The 22,994-nt window shown below is 33.8% G+C and overlaps 3 protein-coding genes across 6 annotated transcripts in view; all 3 read left to right on the top strand.

The window, feature by feature from the left end:
* The window catches only part of Gnpat (Glyceronephosphate O-acyltransferase), a 40,825-nt gene extending 39,805 nt beyond the window's left edge, over positions 1–1,020 (top strand). For all 4 annotated transcript variants that reach the window (XM_064355488.1, XM_064355489.1, XM_015981860.2 and 1 more), the window contains 5 exons: positions 59–138; positions 318–479; positions 527–696; positions 744–805; positions 855–1,020. In XM_064355488.1, the coding sequence (XP_064211558.1) occupies positions 59–138; positions 318–479; positions 527–696; positions 744–805; positions 855–931 (551 nt within the window). In that variant the 3' untranslated portion in view covers positions 932–1,020. The remainder of the gene's footprint in view (positions 1–58; positions 139–317; positions 480–526; positions 697–743; positions 806–854) is intronic.
* A 48-nt stretch (positions 1,021–1,068) lies between these two features.
* Positions 1,069–3,633, top strand: PpD3 (Protein phosphatase D3). The gene is made up of 9 exons (XM_966314.4): positions 1,069–1,263; positions 1,430–1,671; positions 1,721–1,868; positions 1,916–2,037; positions 2,085–2,355; positions 2,406–2,548; positions 2,883–3,190; positions 3,236–3,317; positions 3,368–3,633. The coding sequence occupies exons 1-9, from the start codon at positions 1,170–1,172 to the stop codon at positions 3,425–3,427; spliced, it is 1,470 nt and encodes a 489-aa protein (XP_971407.2). The 5' UTR covers positions 1,069–1,169; the 3' UTR covers positions 3,428–3,633.
* A 124-nt stretch (positions 3,634–3,757) lies between these two features.
* Positions 3,758–7,912, top strand: LOC659991 (claspin). Its single transcript, XM_008197524.3, has 11 exons — positions 3,758–4,238; positions 4,286–4,423; positions 4,471–4,694; positions 4,752–5,243; positions 5,293–5,659; positions 5,705–6,097; positions 6,150–6,224; positions 6,277–7,016; positions 7,063–7,178; positions 7,222–7,499; positions 7,547–7,912. Exons 1-11 carry the CDS (start codon positions 3,828–3,830, stop codon positions 7,835–7,837), a joined length of 3,525 nt encoding a protein of 1,174 aa, XP_008195746.2. The 5' UTR covers positions 3,758–3,827; the 3' UTR covers positions 7,838–7,912.
* The last annotated feature ends 15,082 nt before the right edge of the window (positions 7,913–22,994 follow it).

Raw genomic sequence — 22,994 nt, 5'->3', positions numbered from 1 at the left:
ATTGTAGTTAGAATCTTCCACTAAATAGCATGTGGGTAATTGCATTCTTTCTGTACAGATGAACTTTTTGCGAATTATCACTTTCTGAGGTCTCTGTTGTCCCAGGAGTTTGTTACTTTTAACACCAGGGAAAAAATGGTGTGTGGGTTTTTCTTTTCGATACAGTGGAACCTCTACGATCCGAACTTTGTCTTTCTACATTTGAATTTCTCGTTTTTGTTATTTTTTAAAACTCTTGGCTTTGTTCGGCTTAGAGAGGTTACACTGTAGTTTTATTTTTTAATATTGCAGCTTCACCAGTGAGTTATTTCTTTTAGGAATTCACTTCAGCGTTAGCACATGCGGTCGATTTAAATTTATTGAGCAGAAACCAAGAATTATATGATCTCGGTGAAAATAAACAGTTGGAAGAAATTATTTATAACTGTATTGATTGTTTTATTTTTACTTATTTTGTGGTGTGTTCGGTTATTTTGGAGGTAAATTACTTAACTTGTGCTGCATTTTTTATAAACTATTATTACAGTTATCACGTGTTATTGAAGAGAAAACAATTTTGGCCAAAGTTCAGGAAGAAATTGAAATAAAGATAAATGAAGGTAAAGGATTTATCCATCCTTATTCCTTAAGTTTGGACACAATTACCAATTGTTTGAATGCGCTTGCGGGTCAAAATGTTTTGACAAAAAGTAGAAAGTACGGGTTTTATTGTTTTTTTCTTCGAAATTAATTGATTGTTCTAGGAGCGGCAGTGTTACTTATGAAATTAATGATACTAAAGTATTATTTATTAAAAATAGATTAGGTGAGTTTGGCCATTTATGTGTATTTGCCCTAAGTGTGTATATTTTCAGAGCAATATGTGACTCCGGCACAGGTGCTCCAAGAGAAATTCGAAAGTGTTCAGCTCCACTTAAAAAATAAGCTTTAAAAGCTAATGACTGTTTTTATGTTAAAACCAAGCCAAAGGTGTTAAAATTGAGTATTTTGGTGTGATTTTTAATAAATTGTTTTGAGTAATGGCAGTTGTTTGAATATGGCGGGCGTGTTTATGTTGGCAACTCCAGCGCAAACACAAATCCTCTATTTTTTTACCTTGATAAGTAATGAAGGGATTTTAAAGACTTTTTCATCCAATTTCTAAAACTAAGGTACAAAATTAAATAAAAATGAACACAGAAGTTAAAGAAAACTGTGTTATTACCCCCGAACTAGTTGAAGCCGGCGAGCGCTACAAAGCCGAAGCGAACGAGTACTTTAAAAGTAAGTTCCCCTCGTTATTTACTCAAAACCCACATGATTTGCAAAATAACAACCTCATACTCAATTCATTTAGCCGTATTTCGCGATTCCGCTCGAATTCGCTGCGAGAATTTCGCAAATTCCGGCGTGAATTTGACATAACCCCACTTTTTTTCCTCAATTTCAGAACAAAATTACAACGCCGCTATAGAACTTTACACTAAAGCAATCGAAGCAAATCCGAATGTTGCGATCTATTACGGGAATCGCAGTTTTGCCTACTTGAAAACTGAGTGCTTCGGCTACGCTTTAGCCGATGCTTCGAAGGCAATTGAGCTGGACAAAGGCTACGTTAAGGGGTTTTACAGGCGGGCGGCGGCCCACATGAGCTTGGGCAAGTTTAAGGAGGCCCTGAAGGACTACGAATATGTAAGTTGCGGCCCCTTTGTGGCACATTGTAGCCCTAAATTGGCCCTAGGTGACAAAAGTGAGACCTAATGACAAAGACGCCAAGTCCAAATATACGGAGTGTAACAAAATAGTGAAGAAATTGGCCTTCGAGAAGGCCATTTCGGTCGAAGATACCAAAAAGAATATCGCCAGTACTATTAATTTAGATGCAATGAGTAAGTTTTTATTTGGGGGGAAAACACATTTGTGAATGTTTTCACAGCAATAGAGAACGAGTACACGGGGCCTGAGCTTGAGGATGGAAAAGTGACTTTAAAATTCATGAAGGATTTAATGGAATTGTACAAGAATCAAGGCAAGCTGCACAGGAAATACGCCTACAAAGTAACACTTCGCCCTTTGATTCAAGACGTGTTAATTTTTTATTTTAGATTTTGTTGGATGTTAAGGCGTATTTTATGAAACAGCCGTCACTGATTGATGTTGAGATTGGTGATGAGGATAAGTTTACTGTTTGTGGTGATGTCCATGGTCAATTCTACGACCTTATGAACATTTTTAACTTGAACGGTTTACCGTCTGAAACAAATCCCTACCTCTTCAATGGAGACTTTGTTGACAGAGGTTCATTTTCTGTTGAATGTATTTTTACCCTTTTTGGGTTTAAACTGTTGTATCCGAATCACTTTTTCATGTCCAGAGGTATAATTACGCACCTTTTGGACTATTATTATTTTATTTTCTTTACACAGGAAATCACGAAAGCGCTACAATGAACCAAATGTATGGTTTCGATGGCGAGGTCAAGGCTAAATACACCGCTCAAATGGCTGAACTTTTCACTGAGGTTTACAACTGGTTACCACTAGCTCACTGTTTGAATAAAAGAGTTCTTGTAAGTGATATTAAAAAAAACTTGGACTATTTCGATGGTTTGGTTTAAAAAATCTCGTGAAATAACTCAGGATAAGCTTAAATAACCGAACTTTAGACATAATTTGGTGATCTTATTGCCTCATTTTTAACGAAATTTTACAAAATAATTGGCTTCTGACTTTTCTCAAATGGTTTTAGGGAAATTTTTCAAAATAACCTTTAGTTTTTAAATAAAATACAAGCTTAAACACCCCAATAAGGCAAATTCAAACCATTTTTGGTAAAATTTGCGATTTTGGAGCTTTGTATTTGACGAAATTTCTGGCAACTATTGCTATGAGAAAAATTTATAGGTGATGCATGGCGGTCTGTTTTCGACTGACGATGTTACCTTAAGTGAAATTAGTAAAATTGACCGCAACAGACAGCCCCCCGAAGACGGCCCCATGTGTGAGCTGCTTTGGTCAGACCCTCAGACTCAGAATGGACGCGCGCCCAGTAAAAGAGGAGTTGGATGTCAATTTGGACCAGATGTTACGAAGAGGTTTTTGGAATTAAATAAACTGGATTACATCATTAGAAGTCATGAAGTGAAAAATAACGGATACGAAGTCGCTCATGATGGAAAATGTATCACTGTGTTTTCCGCTCCTAACTATTGGTAAATTAATTTTCGAAAAAATGTTTTTCTTAATTATTTTTTTAGTGATACCATGGGTAATCAAGGTGCTTTTATTACATTAAAAGGAAAAGATATGGAGCCTAAGTTTACTACATATGAAGCAGTGGTATGTGTTGTACATTTTTTAATTTAAAACCTACATTTTTGTTCTTCCAGCCCCATCCAAACGTAAAACCAATGGCGTACGCACACTCTTTACTAAGTTTAATGTGCTAGTACCTGCCTTTTTAATGTAGTTAACGTAGGCATTTCATCACTTTTATTTTTTTGTATTAAAATGAGTTTTTATTGTTTCTGTTATTTAATTTTGTATCATAATCGAAAAGATACCTCTAGACTTAAAGTAAATAAAATATTTATTTATTACCAAGTTTCCTTCATTGTGACTTATACAATAGCAATAAAAATTCTACTACACTTTTTACACGTCTTTTATTTAATCACCACGATCAGCACTAATGTAGCGGACCAGAAAGTTCCCACTACACACAAGTTTTGAATTCTGGCGCTCAGAAAGCTTGGTGATTTCTGTTTATTGGGTTGGCGAGCTGCGTGTCAAACTAAGCGCGCGAAAAAGTTTGTTGTGTCAAGTTAGGTTAATGTTTCTCTTTAAAAAATGGAAATAACAGAAGATAAATTAAGTGAACATTCAGAAGATGAAAACGAAATGAATACACTGAACGTGAACAAAGTACGAAAAAAGCACAATGTTATTGATAGCGACTCAGAAGCTGAAGAAAATGATTTGAACGAGAAGGCGCCCCCAGCATTGGCAGAGCCCTCAGATGACGAGGAAAAAACTTCCATTGCTAATTCCGACGTTGCTAAAAAGAAATTAAAAAGAATATCAAGAATAAACAGCGACTCAGACGAAGAAAAAGACCATAATGAATCGGTGATAGAAGAAGAAGAAATTACGCCTCACAATAAGAGCTTTCCGGATGAAGCAACCGCAGTTGAGGCCCTAATTTACACTACCAACAGCAAAGGCAAATTGGTCCCAGAAAATGGTCCCACGAACGCCCAAGTAGTACTAGTACATGTTCGCCTAATTATTTAAAATAATTGTTTCAGAAATCGCGTTATTCTTTATATGATTCTGAAAGCTCAGAGGACGAAAGAGTCCAAACTACCTTTGAAGATGTGGACGAAACAGAATTGCCACCTACAGTTTACAGAAAATCAAGAAAAAATGCGGACAAACCTAAAAGAGTACGTCTTATAAATGTATAAACATTGTTAAGTTCTAACGCTTTTAGATGACGCCACAAGAAGCTGCCAAACAAAAAATTGAAATTCAGTCCGAATCTCAACGAATGTTGCGCGAATCTAACGTTAGTTTGCCTTATCACAAGCCAAAATCTTACACTATTAAAGAATTTTTGCAAAAAAGGGCCAAGCTGGCTTCCGCCTTGCCGCTCATTCCCAAGGCGCCCCCTTCTGTGGCCATAAAAATGAGCAAGGATCAGTTGGAGGAAGTTTCGTAAGTTCCCTCAAAAAAAAAAACGTCAAAAAAAATTCACTGCTCATTACTTTACAGAAAAAAATTAGATGAAAGAATCAAGGAAGTTGAAGAGTTCTACAAGTCTGAGAGTGAAGAAGAAGACGATGATACGAAAGAAACAGCACGGGAAGTTAGAAGCTGGCTTGATTTCTTGGTTGATAAAGCTGTAGACTCGGTTGAAAGTAAAATGAGGCAATTGCTTGTTGAAGAAAATGGTGAAAAAAAGGTTCAAGATCAAGATAAGAATTATTCTTCGGATTTATTTGACCAGGAGGATCCAATGGAATGTTCACATAATGAAGAGAATTCCGAGGTGCCGAAAGAAATTGAAGAAATTCCCAAAAAAGCCAACACTTTGGAGTTATTGAGAGACAAACTTAATCTCCAGCCTAAATTATCAGGAACTCCTGATGATATAATTGATTTAGAAGCAGGTGTTACAAAACCTAACGAAGTCAAAAAATTAGTAGAAAAATATTTCCAACACACCGCGAAAAAAGTTTCACACAAGCACAAAGTTCATTTAGAGTACGTTTCTTGCATTATTTTAACTTAAATTATTACTTTCCTTGTTTAGTGTTCTTGGGGTCGGAAAAGGAGGTGAAATAATCAAAGAAACGGTTTCAATGAATGTGGATGATGATGAAGAGGAGCCTCCGTTAGTTGAAACACCTGGCGCAAAATTACAGAGACTGAGAGAAGAATTACAAGTACAAATGGCCCAAAAACGACTAGAAATGTGGAAACAAAAACAAGACCAAGGCGATATTCTTGTCTCTGAGAAAAAACTAGAAGATGAGGATGGAAACACTGAAAAAGATATTTTAGACGACGAAGACGAAGAATTCGAAATGACTGAATCAGAGTCGGAGGAAGAAGACGAAGAAGAATACGACCTAAAACCAGAGAAACCAAAAGTGAAATCTGCTTTCATTGACACGGAGGTGAAATATTTGCGCTTAATTCACAGCACTTTACGCGGTTTTTAGGCCGAAGAGGATGATCCCGAAGAAATAAATGAAGACGATGAAGAAACAGGGATGGACATTGTTGAAGAAAATGAAGAAGCTGGTGGAGAAGATATCGAAAACGACGCTGATGATGAAGCTGTGGATAACGAAGACTTGGAAAGCCCCAGAAGGAAGGTTTTAAGGCGAATTGTGAAACCCTTCACTGAAGATTCAGACGATGAAGAAACTGAGTCTGGTCAGAAAATTGTAAAATATTACACAACCGATGATGATGATTTGTTGCCACCAAACCTCCCACGTGTAAACACAACACCTCAGCGCCCCCAAATCGAAAAAAACAAATCCGAATTCGATTTTTTAACACCTGTGACTTACTTAACAGGGCTCCAAAACCTAAATTCAGACTCAAAGGTACAGTAGCGGACCGCAGACTAAACACGGTTTATTGTCATCTTGTTTTCAGTTGAATCATTCTCCATCCGAGTCTGAGAAAAACAATTCATTTTCGGAAAAATTTGCAGAACTGCCGGACACACAAGTTAATCCCAAGAAATTGTTTTTTTATTTATTCTCAAACAAAATTTTTTTAGGGCAAAATCGACGAGTTGGCCGAATTGTGTTCGGGTAAATTTCCCGAAACGCAAAACTGTGTTGAAAAAGTGGAAGAGCTGCCACCAACCACTCAAGAACTGTTAAATGTGTGTTCTGGTGATTTTGTAACAATGACTGAAAGTGGGGACACAGTTTCACAATTTGCGAAACCATCTTCAGACAAGCTTACAGTTCACACAAGCGCTGACAAGGAAATTAAGAACCTTGACGAAGATCAGGACCAAATCATCTCGCAATTGCTCGATGAAGACGAGTTGGAGCGTTTTAAGAAAAAATTTGAATCGCCGGTTAATCCAACAGTTCGGAAAACCCAACTTTTGGAAGATATCGAAGAAGTTAACGCCACGGGTCTCATTAATTCCGATGACGAGAATGACGGACTTGAGGTCAAAAAGAAGAAGCGGCAGAAGAAATTGGTTTTCTCGGATGATGAAGAAAATTCCGAGGTTGATGAGACGGAACCGGAGGAAGAAGAAATCGACTTGCACGATAATGTTATTGACGATGAAGAACAACAGTTGGAAAATGAAGTGGCAGCGCAGGAATCGTCAAATTTCAAACTGGGGGATTTCTTGGACCAGGAGGCAGAATTGTCGGAGTCTGAGTGGGGGAGCGCTGATGAAGACGAGAAAGGTTTAGATGAGCTGGATTTCGAAGAAGGGGATGAAGACAAGTTTAACGAGAAGAAAATAAGGACCGAAATTGAGAGAATCCACATGTGAGTGTCCAAGAAACTTAAACTTTGAGTTTATTGTATAATTTAGGCGCCAAATGTTGGACGAAGATAATCGAGAAGTGAAAATACTCCAAGAATTGTTACTCGAAGACGGAGAGTTACACGGCACTGGGCGAAAGAGACAATTTCGTTGGAAAGCTTTAGGTAAAATAATGTCACTGATTACTTGAAATTAATTTGGTTATAGACTCACAAGACAACGGCGAGTTTGACAAAAAGGACGACGACGACATATTTTTGGACGAGGAAGAGAGTGAAGAACATTTCCGAAAAATGCGGCACAAGAGAGAAATGTTTTTGAAGAAAAAGGTTGAAACGGACGACGATGACACTCTTCTAAGTGATAGTAAAATTTTAAAAGTAGGTCAAAAATTATTACAGATTAAATCTTCAACGTCCCAAAGTAGCACACCTGCACCTTCTGACAAGACTGAGGAGGCTAATGAACCGTTTAGTCTACTATTGGTAAGGCGCGAAATTAATTACTTTAAGAAAAACTAACAATTTTTCAGACTAAGAGAGGGTCGTTTTTAACCCGAAAGGATCATGTCTTACAAAGATTAGCCGAGTATAATAAAGTAACAACTGTTGGAAGTACGGCCAAAAATTCGAAACGTTTCGTTTTCCAAACTATTGCAACAGCGGAAGAAAGTATCACAGTTAAGGACAATAACAATAAAAGGAAAGCGGCCGAAAGTACGCCGATTGCAATAAAAAAATTGCGACTTGATGATTTAAGTCCGGCTGGTGGTAAGAAAGGCGGGCAAAATCCACGAGCGAAGAAACTGTTCGGAAAATGGTGATATTTTTATTTCATGTACCTAATAATAATGAATTGTACGATTATAGTTTAAATAAAGTTTTCTTTTTCTTAAAAATTTGTTTTATTAACCGTGAAACTAATAACCATTATGAAATAAAAAAAGAATATGCAAAGATTCTTTGCCCTGTAGAAAAAAATTCAAGGTGTTGAAACATAATTTTACGCCTGTAAAATGCAACCAACAATACATGTTACAGTTAAGGACTAATTTGTCCAGCAAATCAAAAAAAGAAGTAAGGGTGAAGTAAAGAATGAAGAGAATAAAGAAAATATTGGTACAAATAATAAACAAAATAAAATAAAAATCTTCTCACCTGGCGCTAAACGGGAAAAAATTACATGCACTTACCTTTATGGCATCTTCTGCTACAATTTGTAGCAAGACATTAACAATAAATTTAAAATAAAATCAGTTAGATACTACCACATATTCCACCCAATTTCTCAAACTTCTTGGCAATAAATAGAAAAAAAAATAAATAAAAAGACAATGAAATTTCCTTTAATCCGGCTGGTTTCCTTCTTTTTTTCCTTGAAATCCATTCCACAAAATAAAGGCGCATTAGCCAATGCATTTGAAATTTTTAAAACCCAAAATTCTTGATTTATAAGACAGCGACAACAGCAAGTAACAAATTGAATAAAATCAAACGCCACAACAATACAGAATGGTCCACGAGTAATAATGATCCTAAAAAAACAATGATTTTCGGGACTTTACTAAAAAACTCAGTTAACTAAAAATTTTTAGACATAAATTGAATATTTTCATTTTTTTTTTTTTTATAATTTAAGAAGTATGGATTAAGGATTCAACGCTAATGTTTGAAGTTTGTTTCACCTTTACGTTCATCTCTCTTTTTCTCTCAAAACAAAAAGTATTTTTCTTTATCAGGATTTGCTCTTACGTTTACAATTTGGCGCCTTTACGTACTTTTACCCCTTTTGCCGCATTATTTTCTTATTTCTGTCAGTTTTATGCTTACGTTCATACATCTATGTGTTCTCTTGTTTACGTGTTGTTTCACTTACCTTTTCTACACTTTTTTTCATAGAAAAATTGTTACCCTGATCCGGGTTCGAACACCCGACCTCCCCCGTCGTAAGTGGCGCTTATACCACTGAGCCACCAGAGCCCCAAGTACTGACCGTCTTTTGTAGATATTTTAACACAAACTTTTTAAATAAATCAACATTACGAACTATATAATTGCAATAATTCACCTAAAACACATATACATTCAGTTCAAAAGTCGGCGAATTAGCTCGAGAAAACATTTTCTTCCACTTTTTTTCAATTTCATTCTCTAATTTTTCACCAGATTTCATCAAAAGATACCGGGCGTATAAGATGATTCTACAATTTCAAAATTGTTTTTACCTTTTTTGTGACTTTCAGCACGTTTTTGACCAAAAATTAACATAATTTCTCCAAAAATCACCAAATTTGTTTATTTTCTAGTCAAAAATAGTGGTGCGCACGTCCACTATCCTACTGGATTCGCAGTGGCCATGATTTTTATTAACAATGTTTTTCGGGACTTCACTAAACAAACTCAGTTAACTAAAAATTTTTAGAGATAAATTAAATATTTTCGTTTATTTTTTTTATAATTTAAGAAGTAAGTCATTTAAGGAATCAATGCTAAAGTTTGAAGTTATGTTTCACCTTTACGTACATCTCTTTTTCTCTCAAAACAAAAGGTATTTTCCCTTTATTAGGATGTGCTCTTACGTGTACAATTTGGCAACTTTACATACTTCTACCTTTTGCTGCATTATTTTCTTATTTCTGTCAGTTTTATGCTCCGCTTTACGTTTATACGTCTATGTGTTCTCTCAATCTCTCATTTTTGTTTACGTGTTGTTTCACTTACCTTTTCTACACTTATTTTCATAGAAAAATTTTCACCCTGATCCGGGTTCGAAGACCCGACCTCCCCCGTCGTAAGTGGCGCTTATACCACTTATACCAGGCCCCAGGTCTTTTGCAGATATTTTAACACAAACTTTTTAAATAAAAAAAGTATGTTATGTACAGTGTGTAACAGAAACACGTGTGTTAATTTTACCACGTAAGAAAACTCATCAAGTACAATAACTTTTCTGTGTAACATTTTGCAAAATGTATATAGTTTTTTTTAATAAGTTAGATTATTTATTTTGTATATCTATTCCAAGCTTTAGAATTAATTTGACTTGAAAATTATTCCATAAAGACGACGTTCGGTCCACTGTACTAAAGACAGATACATGTAAATTGTTACTAGTAGTAAGTAAATATTAATAGCTTTTGAATTTTTTTTTTTTTAATTAATCTATAGAGTTAATCTAAAGTCACTTCATTGTCAACTAAAACTGTTGACGCTTATTCGCGTAATGGAAAAAAGAATGCCAAGTCAATTATCCAAGGTGGATAACGGGCTTCGCGTCTCGGAGGATTTGACATAATTGTGGGGACTGTCCGCTAAATGGGATTAGTGTCGACTTTCCGCGAAAATTCGTTTTGATGACTAGTGCTGTCTTCACCTCAATTTTTCGAGACATAACGTACTCGTCGCACTCCAGGGGACGATCCGAACAGTTCGCTTGATTGCACTCAAGGACGCAACAAGTCCTTGAGCGCATCAATCGGGCCAAATCAAACACTCGTCCAAACTGCACATTTAATTAATCGAAAAAAACCAACAGTACATAGAACGAGTCTTTGTGACGAGCGCAGCAGATGTGAAATACAAACATCGGACATGTGCTTTATTAAATCTGGCGTAGTGTGGCCACTGTGCAAACAAGAGACAATCTCCGGTTGTCGTCGTCGGCGATGGTTTTTTATTTGACGACTTTATACACACCGTTCCGATTTCACCCAGTTAATGACGTCACTTTCGACGCCCCTTATTTTTATTTTATCTACAGTTACACTGACCGCGTCGTTAGCCGGACTCGCTTTGAAGTGGTCCCGTCCATTTTTGCGACGCTCCTTGGATAAGTTCACTCGAATGCGCGAAATAATGAATTGCTTTTAGACCGGTCTGGCATTTTTTAGCTCCGTCGCTGCAATTAAATATATTATAATTGCGCCATTAACGCCCGATGCGCAAGTATGAAATATATGCCAATATTGCAGGACGCAATGCTTTATCAATTAGCAAGGCTTTGAGTCATTACGACACCTCTGTGCACGCGCCGATAAACTTTTGGAATTTCATTATTCGATTCTTCCGTTAATGTTCGAGCAAAAATGGCCGTGATTAATTTTTCGTCCCGAATTTCTCCAGCCAGGGCGATGTCTAATCCAATGTCCGCATCACAAAGTGAATTACAAACTGATGAAAGCAATAATCAAAAGCTCGCTGCTTTCATTTTAAAGAAGCACACACAAACCAAATGCAATTTCCGCTCCGCGGTTTTGATTAAATTTGTGAAAGATGACAATGGGAACGACATCCTTAATACCGGCCGTCCGCAGGTCACTCTCTGATCCTGCTGCGTCCTGAAAGGACTTTGTTTAGGTGCGGTGCGGTTTCGATCCTTGACGGAATATTAGGAGTGGAGAGTACACTTGGATACAAAAGTTAAAACTGCGAGTTATTGCGTGTTGATTACGAATAGGCGTTTTGATGAATTGTTGCCACTTTTGACTGGAGCACACGGTTTTAATTTTTTTGCGTTTAAAACGTATTTGAGATAAGCACGTGCATGTTGCTAAAGTGTTATTAAAACATTCCTCAAGCTTTAACAAAATTGTTAGCAGCTTTGTTGTGGGTTATGGCAAATTTATTCCCACAATTAACTGCTTACCTTTCACAGATGAACGATAAAACAGGGCAAAAAAATCTTTTATTTCGAAAATGAGTCCATTGATTTAATTTATTTACAGTCGGGAACAATTTGAACGCTAGATTATTGAATTAAACGCTAAATAGAAACTGCATAATATTACAACATAAAAAAATGTTTTTAATCCCCAGAGGTGCCTAATATAATTTTTTTGTTACTTGAAATATTGCCATGCCGTTTTAATATAACCAAAATTATATTTTATTAAACAGAACACCTTACATATTTTTACATAACTAGATTCCACGCAAAAAAGTAACGTAACTTTATATAAACTATTACCTATAGGTCTATCTCATTTTGTTTCGGAATTATTCAACTTTTTGTTATAAAAAATACCAACATTTGAAAAATCACTCCGAAGTCGCTTATGAATATTTTCCAATAAATATACAACACAAAAACTTAAAATACCTTTTAGTATTATCAAATAATCCACTTTTAGTTAAAGCACGCAGGTAATATACAGGGTGTGCCAAAACGCAAAAAGCTGAATAATTATTTTTTTTTAATGGAAAACCATGAATTGTTTTGTATGTATCGATAGCATTTTTGAAAAGCTTTTCAAATCAAATTTAAAATTTCTTTTCGAAATTTTTCAAAAAAATGTATTTTATTGTAAGAAAATTTGTTAGCCTAGAATCTGATAGTCACATGGTAATGAAATATTTATATGTACTAATGTGAATAATTACATTAGTAATCTAATTATTACTTGATACTATAAATTGAGAGTTATTAATAAAATAATGATTTTTTTTATTTTGTTGAACACTTTAAAAAATATTGTAAATTTGCTATACAAACCGCATATTATTACAAACATAAAAGGTTATATAACTTTTCATTATTTTTTTATAGAATCTACTTTTGCAAAAATATACATAGGTGTTTTATTTAAAAATTAAGTCGACCTATCGGATAATGAACACGGTATCGCAATATTTCAAAAACAAAAAAATTATAAACCCATTACACACCCCTGGGTCACCCTCATCGTTTATATGCTTATAACTAGCATTTCAAAATTAATATTTAACTTAGCAAATAACTATTATTCAGCATCTAATATTTTATCACTAGTACTGTTTTGAATTTTAATTTTCTGAAATTAATGATTTTTGTGGTCTTTGAGTAGGTAATAAACAACGAAATTAAATTTAAATTTGACTTTTTAAATAAATGATCAGAAAGATTAACTATGTATAATCATAAATCTGTTCTATTTTAAAGAATGTCCTCTATTTTTGATTTGTGTAGCGTTTCAGTTTTTAACTTTTCAGATAAATATCATAACTTAAAGGAATTAATTATTTTTCGTGCCAAGGCCATGTTTTAATAGCTCTCACTTTCTAACTACAGACATATCTTCAGAAAATACGTAAAAGAGTATTACAGTAAAATCTCTCAACAACGGACACCGATGAGGAATCTTTAATTGTCCGTTGTTGAGAGGTGTCCACTAATGGGAGGTGGATAATTTTAATATGGGTTTTGTTACGTATCTACAAAAATGTCCGTTGTAAAGAGTAATAGTTCAAGTATAGTTTGTTTCTTTAACAAATTCTTTTTTTTCTAAGTTAAAGATGTGAAAGAGTGGACGATTTAATGATTTTTTTATTATGCACCTGGATAATTTTATGACACATTAATTCCTGAATCATTTCAAATCGTGCGTCATGATCCTAGCCACCCATGATCACGTACCATAAAATATATTTTCAGGTCATTAGATATTTCTTCCCCCGAGTGTACAGAAACCGAAGGGATTCTGTATTTCTTTGGCGGCTTTGTTAAGAGATCAAGATATTTAGAGGGATTACGGCGTCTCCGTGTTCATCTAAGGGTTTTATTTTTTGTTCGATTAAAAATATTGAAAGAAATAATTTCATTTCTTCCTCGGCTAAGGTGGAATGAAACACTTTTATGACATAGGTGCGTAAAAATCTTATAAAATAATCCGGCGAATAAAGCATAAACGAATCTCAAGTTCCCCTAATGTAATTTCCCATGTGTTCAAAAGATAGTCTGGAGAGAGAATCTAATAAGCTGTAGCAAAACGAACAGTGCACCGAATCCAAGAACTTGTTGAATGTGAGTGAAGCACAAAAATAAATAAAATAAATAAAAACGCAGCCCCCTTGTGGGTCCCTGAGACCTCACGTGCAAAAAACTCCCTCCAACGCATTAAATTAAGTCATAATTCCGCGATAAAGTGGACATTTCGGAAATATTTAATACGCACACGGTGTGCCGGAGGCGTCGCGACGGGGGCATCGCAATGACTCACCTTAACGACGCCAGGTAGGTGACGCCAGGCGCCAGCTCAAAGCGAGGGGTGCAATACTTTTCGAGTTTTATTATCACAGGACGATAAACACGGTGGTAAGGACGTTGAGGCTTCACGAGGCGCTAAACTCTTTGTTGCCGTTAATGTCAAGTCGTTAAGATTGCTGTCAGATACGGGATTTTTGGTCGAGACGGCCCGAGTCGAGGGAATGCAGGAGCGTCGATCGCGTGTGGCGTCATTCATACCTGCGTCGTGACGCCGACTTTTATCTACCACTACATCAACGATTCTACTACAGTCATTTGCATAACGCAATCGAACGAATTGCTCTTTAATTTCGCTTTCGATGGCACGAGCCCCAGAATGGCATTAAATTTTCACGGACAGAGCGCGTCTTTGTCTCGAAAATTTTCATTCCTTATCGAACAATGCAATTCAAATACACCGCGTTTTTGCAAATTTAATCTTTTAAAATCTCATATGCGCGAGGGAATATCTTCTTTGGAAATTACATTTTTCAAACTGGGGTTTTCTTTTTTTCGAAATTTTAATAAATAAAATAAGTTAAAAAAATATCAAAGTGTATGGTAATTATAAATTTAAATGATCGCTTGGTATTAATGGAAACTTAATTCGAATCAATTTAATCCTGGATTAAATTTTAATTCGCCTTCTATAAGCCTGGGTTTAATGTGCTATTTCTAGAATTTCGTACGAGTTTTACTTCAGTTTTTACTTACAGCTAAAATGTCCACTACTTTCTCTACTTTTTTAGAATTCCACTCGTTTCACAGCAGAAATACTGGTTTTATTCTCGATTATATAAAATTTTTGCATTGTCTGTTTAAAAAATTACGAGAGGTAACATCAATACTTGTAACAATGAAATCTCTAGCAAGTCTAGCAAGTCGACGAAAAACGAAAAATAAATCGGTATACATAAATAAAATGTACATCATGTACATATTACAATTATTATTATTAAAACTTGATTCAAATTATTGAATAATTGGCAGAAAAACAGCAAAATATAACTAAATCATTTAATCAACTGTATTTTACTGTATCATTTAATCAAATAAAACAAAGTTTAAAAACCCGACACCAAACGTTTATTTAATTATTTCATTATTTAATTTATTAATTTAATTTATTATTTATTATCTATTTATTATTTATTCATTATTTCTTTATTATTTATTAATAAATTAATTAACAAATAAAATTAAAATAAATAAATTTAAACTTTGTTTTATTTATTTTCCACACCAAGAAAATCCAACAAGAAGTTGTATTTTAATCAATCTTCCACACATCAGGATAAGTTCAGCTACGTAAAAATTTAAAAAAACTGCTAGTGTATACTTTTTTAAATTATTTTTTTATTAATTTAAATAATTAAAATGCAGTTTGGAAGAAATCCAGATGGATGGCAATGCTACCAACTGAATAACTCTTTGGTATTTTTTCACAAATAAAATTTAAAATTTAAACATGTTAATAAACATCCGATTAAACAATAGGACGGACATCACTTATTTGTATTTATTTTTTTACTATTATATCACTACATTTTATCACATCACTTTATTTGGATAATAACTCCATAAAAATTAATCGAACTGATTGAGAAATCACAAATAAGTCGGGCTTTGTTATTTCGGCCAATTTTATTTAAAGATACAACTCAGGCAAAAAATAGCAACGTCCCTACAAAAGTCTATAAATATGGATGAGAGACTAAAATAAAATAATAATTCATAAACTCATAATTTTCAAAAACTACGCCTTTTTGTTTATAACAATAAATTTTTCGAATTTTTAACACAGAAATTCCAAAATATAATTAATAAATGATTTTAATCAGTGTTTTCCAACCAGTGGTTCACCATGTGTAAAAGGAGGTTCGACAAAAAAGTATTGTAATGGCGAAATTTTAAATGGATATTTAAAAAAAAATTAAACATAATATATTTAAATAAACTTAACAACAAAACTGGCAGCAGCCCATCATCACTGTGAGCCACAAATTGTATTTGATTATTGTTTTTGTCTCTAAAAATTTATTAAAAAAATCAAAATTTAGACTCTTAAACACCTGAAGATATATTACCAGTTTGTGTCTTTAAAAACAGAACCCAATGCTTATTAATAGGAACAGACATAATATGATACAATATTATGGGCAAAAATAGGTTTTTCGTAAAAAAATTTTAATGAAAAAAAAAACGCTTCTACTGAAAAAGTTATTCGTCGAAGAAAACAATAATTCGATGTTATGAAGATTGGCTATGTTTTCTCTATTTCTTTTCTTTTAGTTTTCTTTTGTACTTCTTCAGCCTTAGTTCAAAAATCAAATTGTCACTTTTTTCTATTCCTTTGTAAAGTGCGATGCATTCAGACAACTTCATTTAATTTCTTTCTGCTTCACATGATTATTTTGCATTTTCGTAACTTTCTGTTAAAAACTGGAAATTGCAGTGTTAAGTATGCACTTTATTTGTCTCCACATTTACATTAAAAATTGTTATCTGATACGGAATTTGCCCCTGTTTCTGTGTTTTCGTATCATGTAAGATTTTTTTCTAACACTTAATGACATTTTTCCAAAATAAATTAAACACAGAACTTGACTTCCTTTACTAAAATTCTTACGAATAGATTGTCCATGGCTATTTAACTATTTAACATATTTGCTTAAAAAACGTCCCTTACGTAATACAAATACTAAAAATTATTAGTATTTTTAATTCGCACTTATAGACATTCATTCGGTTCAAAACGTGCTACAAAGTAAATAAATGTCCTACAAGTTTTATTGTTTTCTGATAGCTGTACAAGAAGTTTTTCTGTCAGATTTTGGAATTGTTAAAAACAACTTAAATTCGTATCTACGTTCATAAAACATTGAAATTGATTTTTGAAAGACATCCAATCAACTCCAAAAAAAAACAAAAACCGGAGGCCTGAATTATTGCATATTAACAATCGTTTTATTTTTGTGCTATAGGGATTTATGTAGTTTTTGGAAATTTCTGTATGTTTTCAAACGAATTTGTGTGTGCGCCATATGAGAGGATAAAATTTTAGTTCCCTCTTCAACTGGATTACCTATTATCAACGCTCACCGTTAATAAAAACGACAAATATTTATAAATGTCATAATTTAATCAGTATGTGTGTAATGTGTAAATCCTAGCACATATAAATCACATTATATTAGAAATTACATAACTAATGTTGAACAGTTATTGACGTTAAACTAATAATAAGTATAGCATATGCGCGATAGAACAGAAAAAAATGAAAGTGGTAAGTAGCTAATCTGATAACAGGTTTAACTTTTCGAAAAAAAAAAGGAATAATTCAGTGTTGGGGTTCACTGCAGATAAAGCTAATTCAGGTATTCGTGTGACTCTATTAAAAGAGCATCGTTTTGCCAACAAACAAAATGCTTGTCGTCGGATTTGTCTTTCGCTTCCATTATGTTCCTTAGAAAATAAATATCTCCTCTGGTGAAAACTGTCAGTCCGGGTCCAAATCCTGAGGTAAATGCAGCCAGCGATATGCATATTTGATACGATTTTAATGTGTCTAGAGTCGTAAGCCTCTTATGTGGCATATTGGTGCTGTTGCTGCTGCACTCGTCCCATGAATAAATTATATCAAATATCTATCAAGAGCTCGCTCCGAAAGCCGATCAGATTGGTCCTTTGATGTGTGCGCGATCACACAAAATAAATCTTGGAAAATTCCTCCTCCGACAACAAGAAAAATCCGTCGTGACGACAGATCGATTCATGAGCCAAATTTATTATCTCACGACCATGAGAATCCAAAGCTTGGATAGGGAGTATCGCTATTATAATTTGTACAAAGGGACTTTTGGTACAATTCGATAACGTAAGCTCGCACGCGTGCCCTTCGACGAGACGTCGTTCATCAAGCACGTGCCTCCAACTCTCGGGAGTGTTGTAATCTTCGTGGACGGTGACTGCCAAAGCTGTTCCCACACATTACCTAACTGCGCCCTTGTTTGCTTGTGCCGCGGTTTTTTGACTCGCCCTTAGGGTACAACATTTTTCGAACATTAAAAAACGACGCTCGACACTGCACCCCACAAGTTTTAATCACAAGCGTGTACAAAGTACATACCTATATTTTATTGAGAAAACAATTCGCTAATTACCGAATCAATAAAAATGTCTACTAAAAAAACAACAGAACAAATTCGCAAAATCAAATCAAAGACATAATTACAAACCAAAGCATTAATACTAGGGCCGAAATGGTGATGATAAATTAATATAGAAGTATATTCAATATTTAAAAGATGATGGTATCTTTTATTGAAAATTAACTTTTTTCAATTTTTAATAAACTAGTAAGGACGTTAGATAAATTTGGGATAATTTCGTAAAAAGTATCATACCAGTAAGATGTATTCATTTCATTCTGTTCAGAGTATATTGAACTAAACGATTGTTTTTTGTTTTTGAAATGCAGAGATCGTATTATTATACAGGGTGATTCACAAGTACCGGATAATCTCTCGGGTGCTGATAAAGAATATCAAACTGATTTCCTATGACAAAAAATTGTTTGAGCCTTTTTTCACAAGATATAGTTCTTTAAAGGTAAATTTTTAAGCTAACCGGAAAAGATTTTTTGTTTTTTGGAACAGGTAGTAATTAAAATTTAATTTTTTCGCGACGTTTCGATTATTATTAAATCTTCATCAGGCTGCAGCGATGATACGTTTTACGTTCACACAAACCGGTCATATTTTTCAAGGGAATAAATGTCGTCTCAAAATTTTTGAGTTAAGTTTTTGGTGCTTCAGAGCATATTTTTTGACTTTAGTTAGCGGAAACGGCAGCTCTTGCAACATTAAACAAATACATGTTGAAAAAAATCAACAACTAATGTCTTATGATGTAGAAAATAATAAAACTTGCAAATTCGACAATAAATTAAATTCGACATTAGAGGAAACAAAAGAGCAAAAACCGATACCGTTGCTAAGAAAAACAAATTAAAAAATATATAAAAATTAAGTTGCTTTAGAAAAATCGGACGAGAGATTGTTCGTCACTTTTGAATCACCTGTATAATTCTATAATTCCGCTAGAAGTATTTTTGCTGCATTTCAAAAACTAATTATGACACAGAAATCAGCGTTCGTTATTGAATACTTTTTTTTACAAGAATGTAATTGTTTTCTATGATTTTTTTATAATTCTTTATCATCATACATAACTAATTAATTAACACAAAAAATATTTCGGACGGTTTTCTTAAAAATACTATTAATTTTTAATCGTAATACAATTCCTCATGTTACTTTAATGCTAATAAAATATATAATGCTAATAAAAATTTGCTAATTGACACCAACTCAAGCATTTGAACATTTAAAATTTTCTGCCTTTTTTTGGAATAATGTAATGTAGTATTTGAATTTTTATATTACTAAAAAAGTCATTTCTGCATTGAGATCACTGTTTACCAACTTGGAGTAACTAAGACATGGTAGGAAAGCTTTTTGATAACACTGTCCAACACTAAAATTTTTCTTGAAGGGAGTTTGAGACAATCGCAACAAAAATTTTGAAAAGTTTTATCTTAGTTGTTTGTTAATTTTTAGTGGCACTTTCTTGTTCAGAAAAAAATGGATTTTGCATAAAAAAATCAATAGAAATCTTGCAATTTTGATTTTTTTTCTTAACAGAGAAGTTACCATGAATAAAGCCAAAAAAAAACTTTCAAAACTTCAAGTGGGGTTTTTTCAAAACCTTTCCAATAAAAAATAAATTAAAAGGCGGTTTTCAAGCCCGCATTTAGCACCACATAAAACACAAAGTGAACTATCTTTCATCGAAAAAAGAAGAAAAAATATAACCCCAATGGGTCAAATCCTCATTTTAAGTTTACAGAAAAAGAATTAACCGCCACGTTAATTGTGAATTACAATCAAAATACAGAAAATAAAGAATACAGAATTAAAGTACCAGAACTTTTTATGTCCTTTATGGTAGAAACACCTGTTTTTTAAACACTTACCTACCTACTATTACCTTTATACAGATTTTGCAATTTAATTCAAAAATTGATTCAAAACTGTTTTGAAATCGCCTTTTGTTAAAATGTGCATGATTATAAACAGTCGAGCTCTCGTTGCCTATTAAATTCGATTTGTGTCGTTTTTTCAACCGTCGATAATTTTTCAAACTGTTGGCACATTTTATTAATAATTCATTGATATGTACAACATTTCGGTGAGCTGTTATAATGGTTTTAATAATCCTACACAAAATTAATAAAAAATTTATTGGAGACTGAAATATAGTAAAATATTAAAATCATTTAATCTCTTGTAATAGAGTTACAAGTATATAAATGCTTTGATAATTTAATTTTCCAATTACAGCAACCCTCTGCAGCTGATAATTATTTCTATTCAAACTGTAATTTAAATCAGATTGTAACGTGAATGTTTAAGTTAATTTCAGCGTTCGTGTTCGATATGATATCTGAAACATAATATTAAATTTCATACACTTGAAGACTGTTAATTATTCACAATCGCAATTTTCATCGAGTATTTTTATTGATTGTGCCATTGCCAAATAAACAAAAGTCAAAAAAACTGATCAATTTTAATCTCCAACATTTCCTGATCTATTCAAGAATACAGTTACAACCAGTAATTAAAAGACTATTAATTCCATGAAATAATAAAATTTTTATTACATTGCTCGGTACGTTGTTACCATGTTAATAGGTGTTCATATTTTTCTAGTAGATTTACAAACCACCAAGAAATTCAATAGATTTTAGCAAAACTTGCCGAAAACCCCGCTTTATCACGCGTCTAAAGTAAATTTCCCGGATGTTAAAAGTTATCAGTATTTCCTTTTACGATGAGCAACTCCCACATGAATAGAAGCGCACCCGCTAAGAAGCTCCTTCACTTTTCACACCTCTTATAGAAAAATCCAATTCACATCCAATTTTCCGAATTTCAGCCGACAATAGCGACGGTAACAAGATAAAAATCAATTTTTCTCAAACGAAAATAGTCCACGCAATAAAAATAAACGTCTATATTTAACTTAATTACGCGAGTTTTAAAAATGCGCAACTACCTTAATTTATTCGAACTCGCCCCCGTCTACCTCCTGTGCGTGTATACATTGCAGGAAAATGAGTGAATCACCACGACATTTCACCCCTCAGTTCAGCAATTTACGTGGATATTTTAACAGGACCCTTTACTGCCCTGAACCAACCTTCCTTGTGTTGCGTGATCATTACCTCAAAAATCCGGAATAAGGACGCATAAATGTCTAATGCGAGGGGGGAATTGCTTGAATCTATTATTACAAATATGATAAACGCATCAGTGACTAAGCCCGAATCCGGAATTAATAGAAAATAATCCGGGGTTGCCGGCGTCGGGGGAAAACTCTATTCAATTAGCGCCCACAAAAAACTGTATTTTTAATAGTTCGCTTTGAGCAAAAATGCCTGCCTTCGGCAGTGTTGGAATGATTAGATAATGCACGAAACAATCACCTCCCTGCGCTAATTGATCTCTAGCGCGCAAGCAGCATAACCGAGCAAACAGTGCGGATCAGTTTAGGAACTGTTTGATGGACCGCTACAAGGGACCTCCATCGAAAAAATATGAAGGGGAATTCAAATAGATGGTGTCAGTGTGGCCATATGGCCTCTTCAAGCATGCTTAATTGGCCGGGAATGGCACTGATTCGCAGTATAATTCTTTGTTCCGCCACCGCCCCTATCACTCTTCGCAGACAGAAATATTCATAGATATAGATAAAATGGGAGGTTATTCAATGTTCGACAAGTTCAAGATCATTGTCGTGCGGGTATTCGTCAATATGCACCTGCATGGCTCTTAAATAGCGGACTGCTAGGGTTCGTTTTGTTCCAGCACTTCAGTGTTTGTTACTAGAAGGACATGTGTTAAAATTCGAAGATAATCATAATGCGGGCAATTTTACAGCGCTGAGTGTGCGATAGGACGCAAGACAATCAAATTTTTACGCAGATGAGGGGCCAGCAATTTAATGGGGGACATTCAGTGAGAGAGCAACCTTATCAAAATATTTTGATTTCTCGTTTCGGGGAGATAAGGGTGCAAGAAATTGCTGCTTAAACTATTTTCAGAGGACTTTTATTTCACGTTATTAAAAAAAATTCAAACGAAAATGTAAAAAAGTTTTTCCAAAAATACCAAAAACATAAAAAAGAAGAAACAAAATGCCAAAACTTAAAAAATACAAGGAAAAAAGTAAAGAAAGTAAAAAAATAAGAGTAAAACTCTGGAACCAGGTTACTCCAGTATAATACTAAAATCGAAGCAAATGTATAAAATCAAATGATGAAGAAATACGATGTCAGTTTTTGAAAAAAAAAAAATAAGTACGAGTAGAATTTTGGCCTAACTATTTTTTTATTTTTATGTGTTACAATTACTGGTAGAATTTCTTTGCTTTTCTTTCCAATGCTGGATAAGCAGGTATTCGCAAATCCAAAAAGTGGTTTCACTTAGAAAAAAAGGAAAATGCTAAAAAAGTTTTTCCAAAAATACCAAAAACATAAAAAAGAAGAAACAAAATGCCAGAACTTAAAAAATAAAAGGAAAAAAGTAAAGAAAGTAAAAAAATAAGAGTAAAATTCTGGAACCAGGTTACTCCAGTATAATACTAAAAGCGAAGCAAACTTATAAAATCAAATGATGAAGAAGTACTGTGTCAGTTTTTGAAAAAAAAATAAATAAATAAGTACGAGTAGAATTTTGGCCTAACTATTTTTTTATTTTTATGTGTTACAATTACTGGTAGAATTTCTTTGCTTTTCTTTCCAATGCTGGATAAGCAGGTATTCGCAAATCCAAAAAGTGGTTTCACTTAGAAAAAAAAGAAAATGTAAAAAAGTTTTTCCAAAAATACCAAAAACATAAAAAAGAAGAAACAAA

The sequence above is a fragment of the Tribolium castaneum genome, chromosome 3 (genome assembly GCF_031307605.1).
Source record: "Tribolium castaneum strain GA2 chromosome 3, icTriCast1.1, whole genome shotgun sequence".
Classification (NCBI taxonomy): Eukaryota; Metazoa; Arthropoda; class Insecta; order Coleoptera; family Tenebrionidae; genus Tribolium; species Tribolium castaneum.
This window is presented reverse-complemented; position numbering and strand designations above follow the sequence as displayed.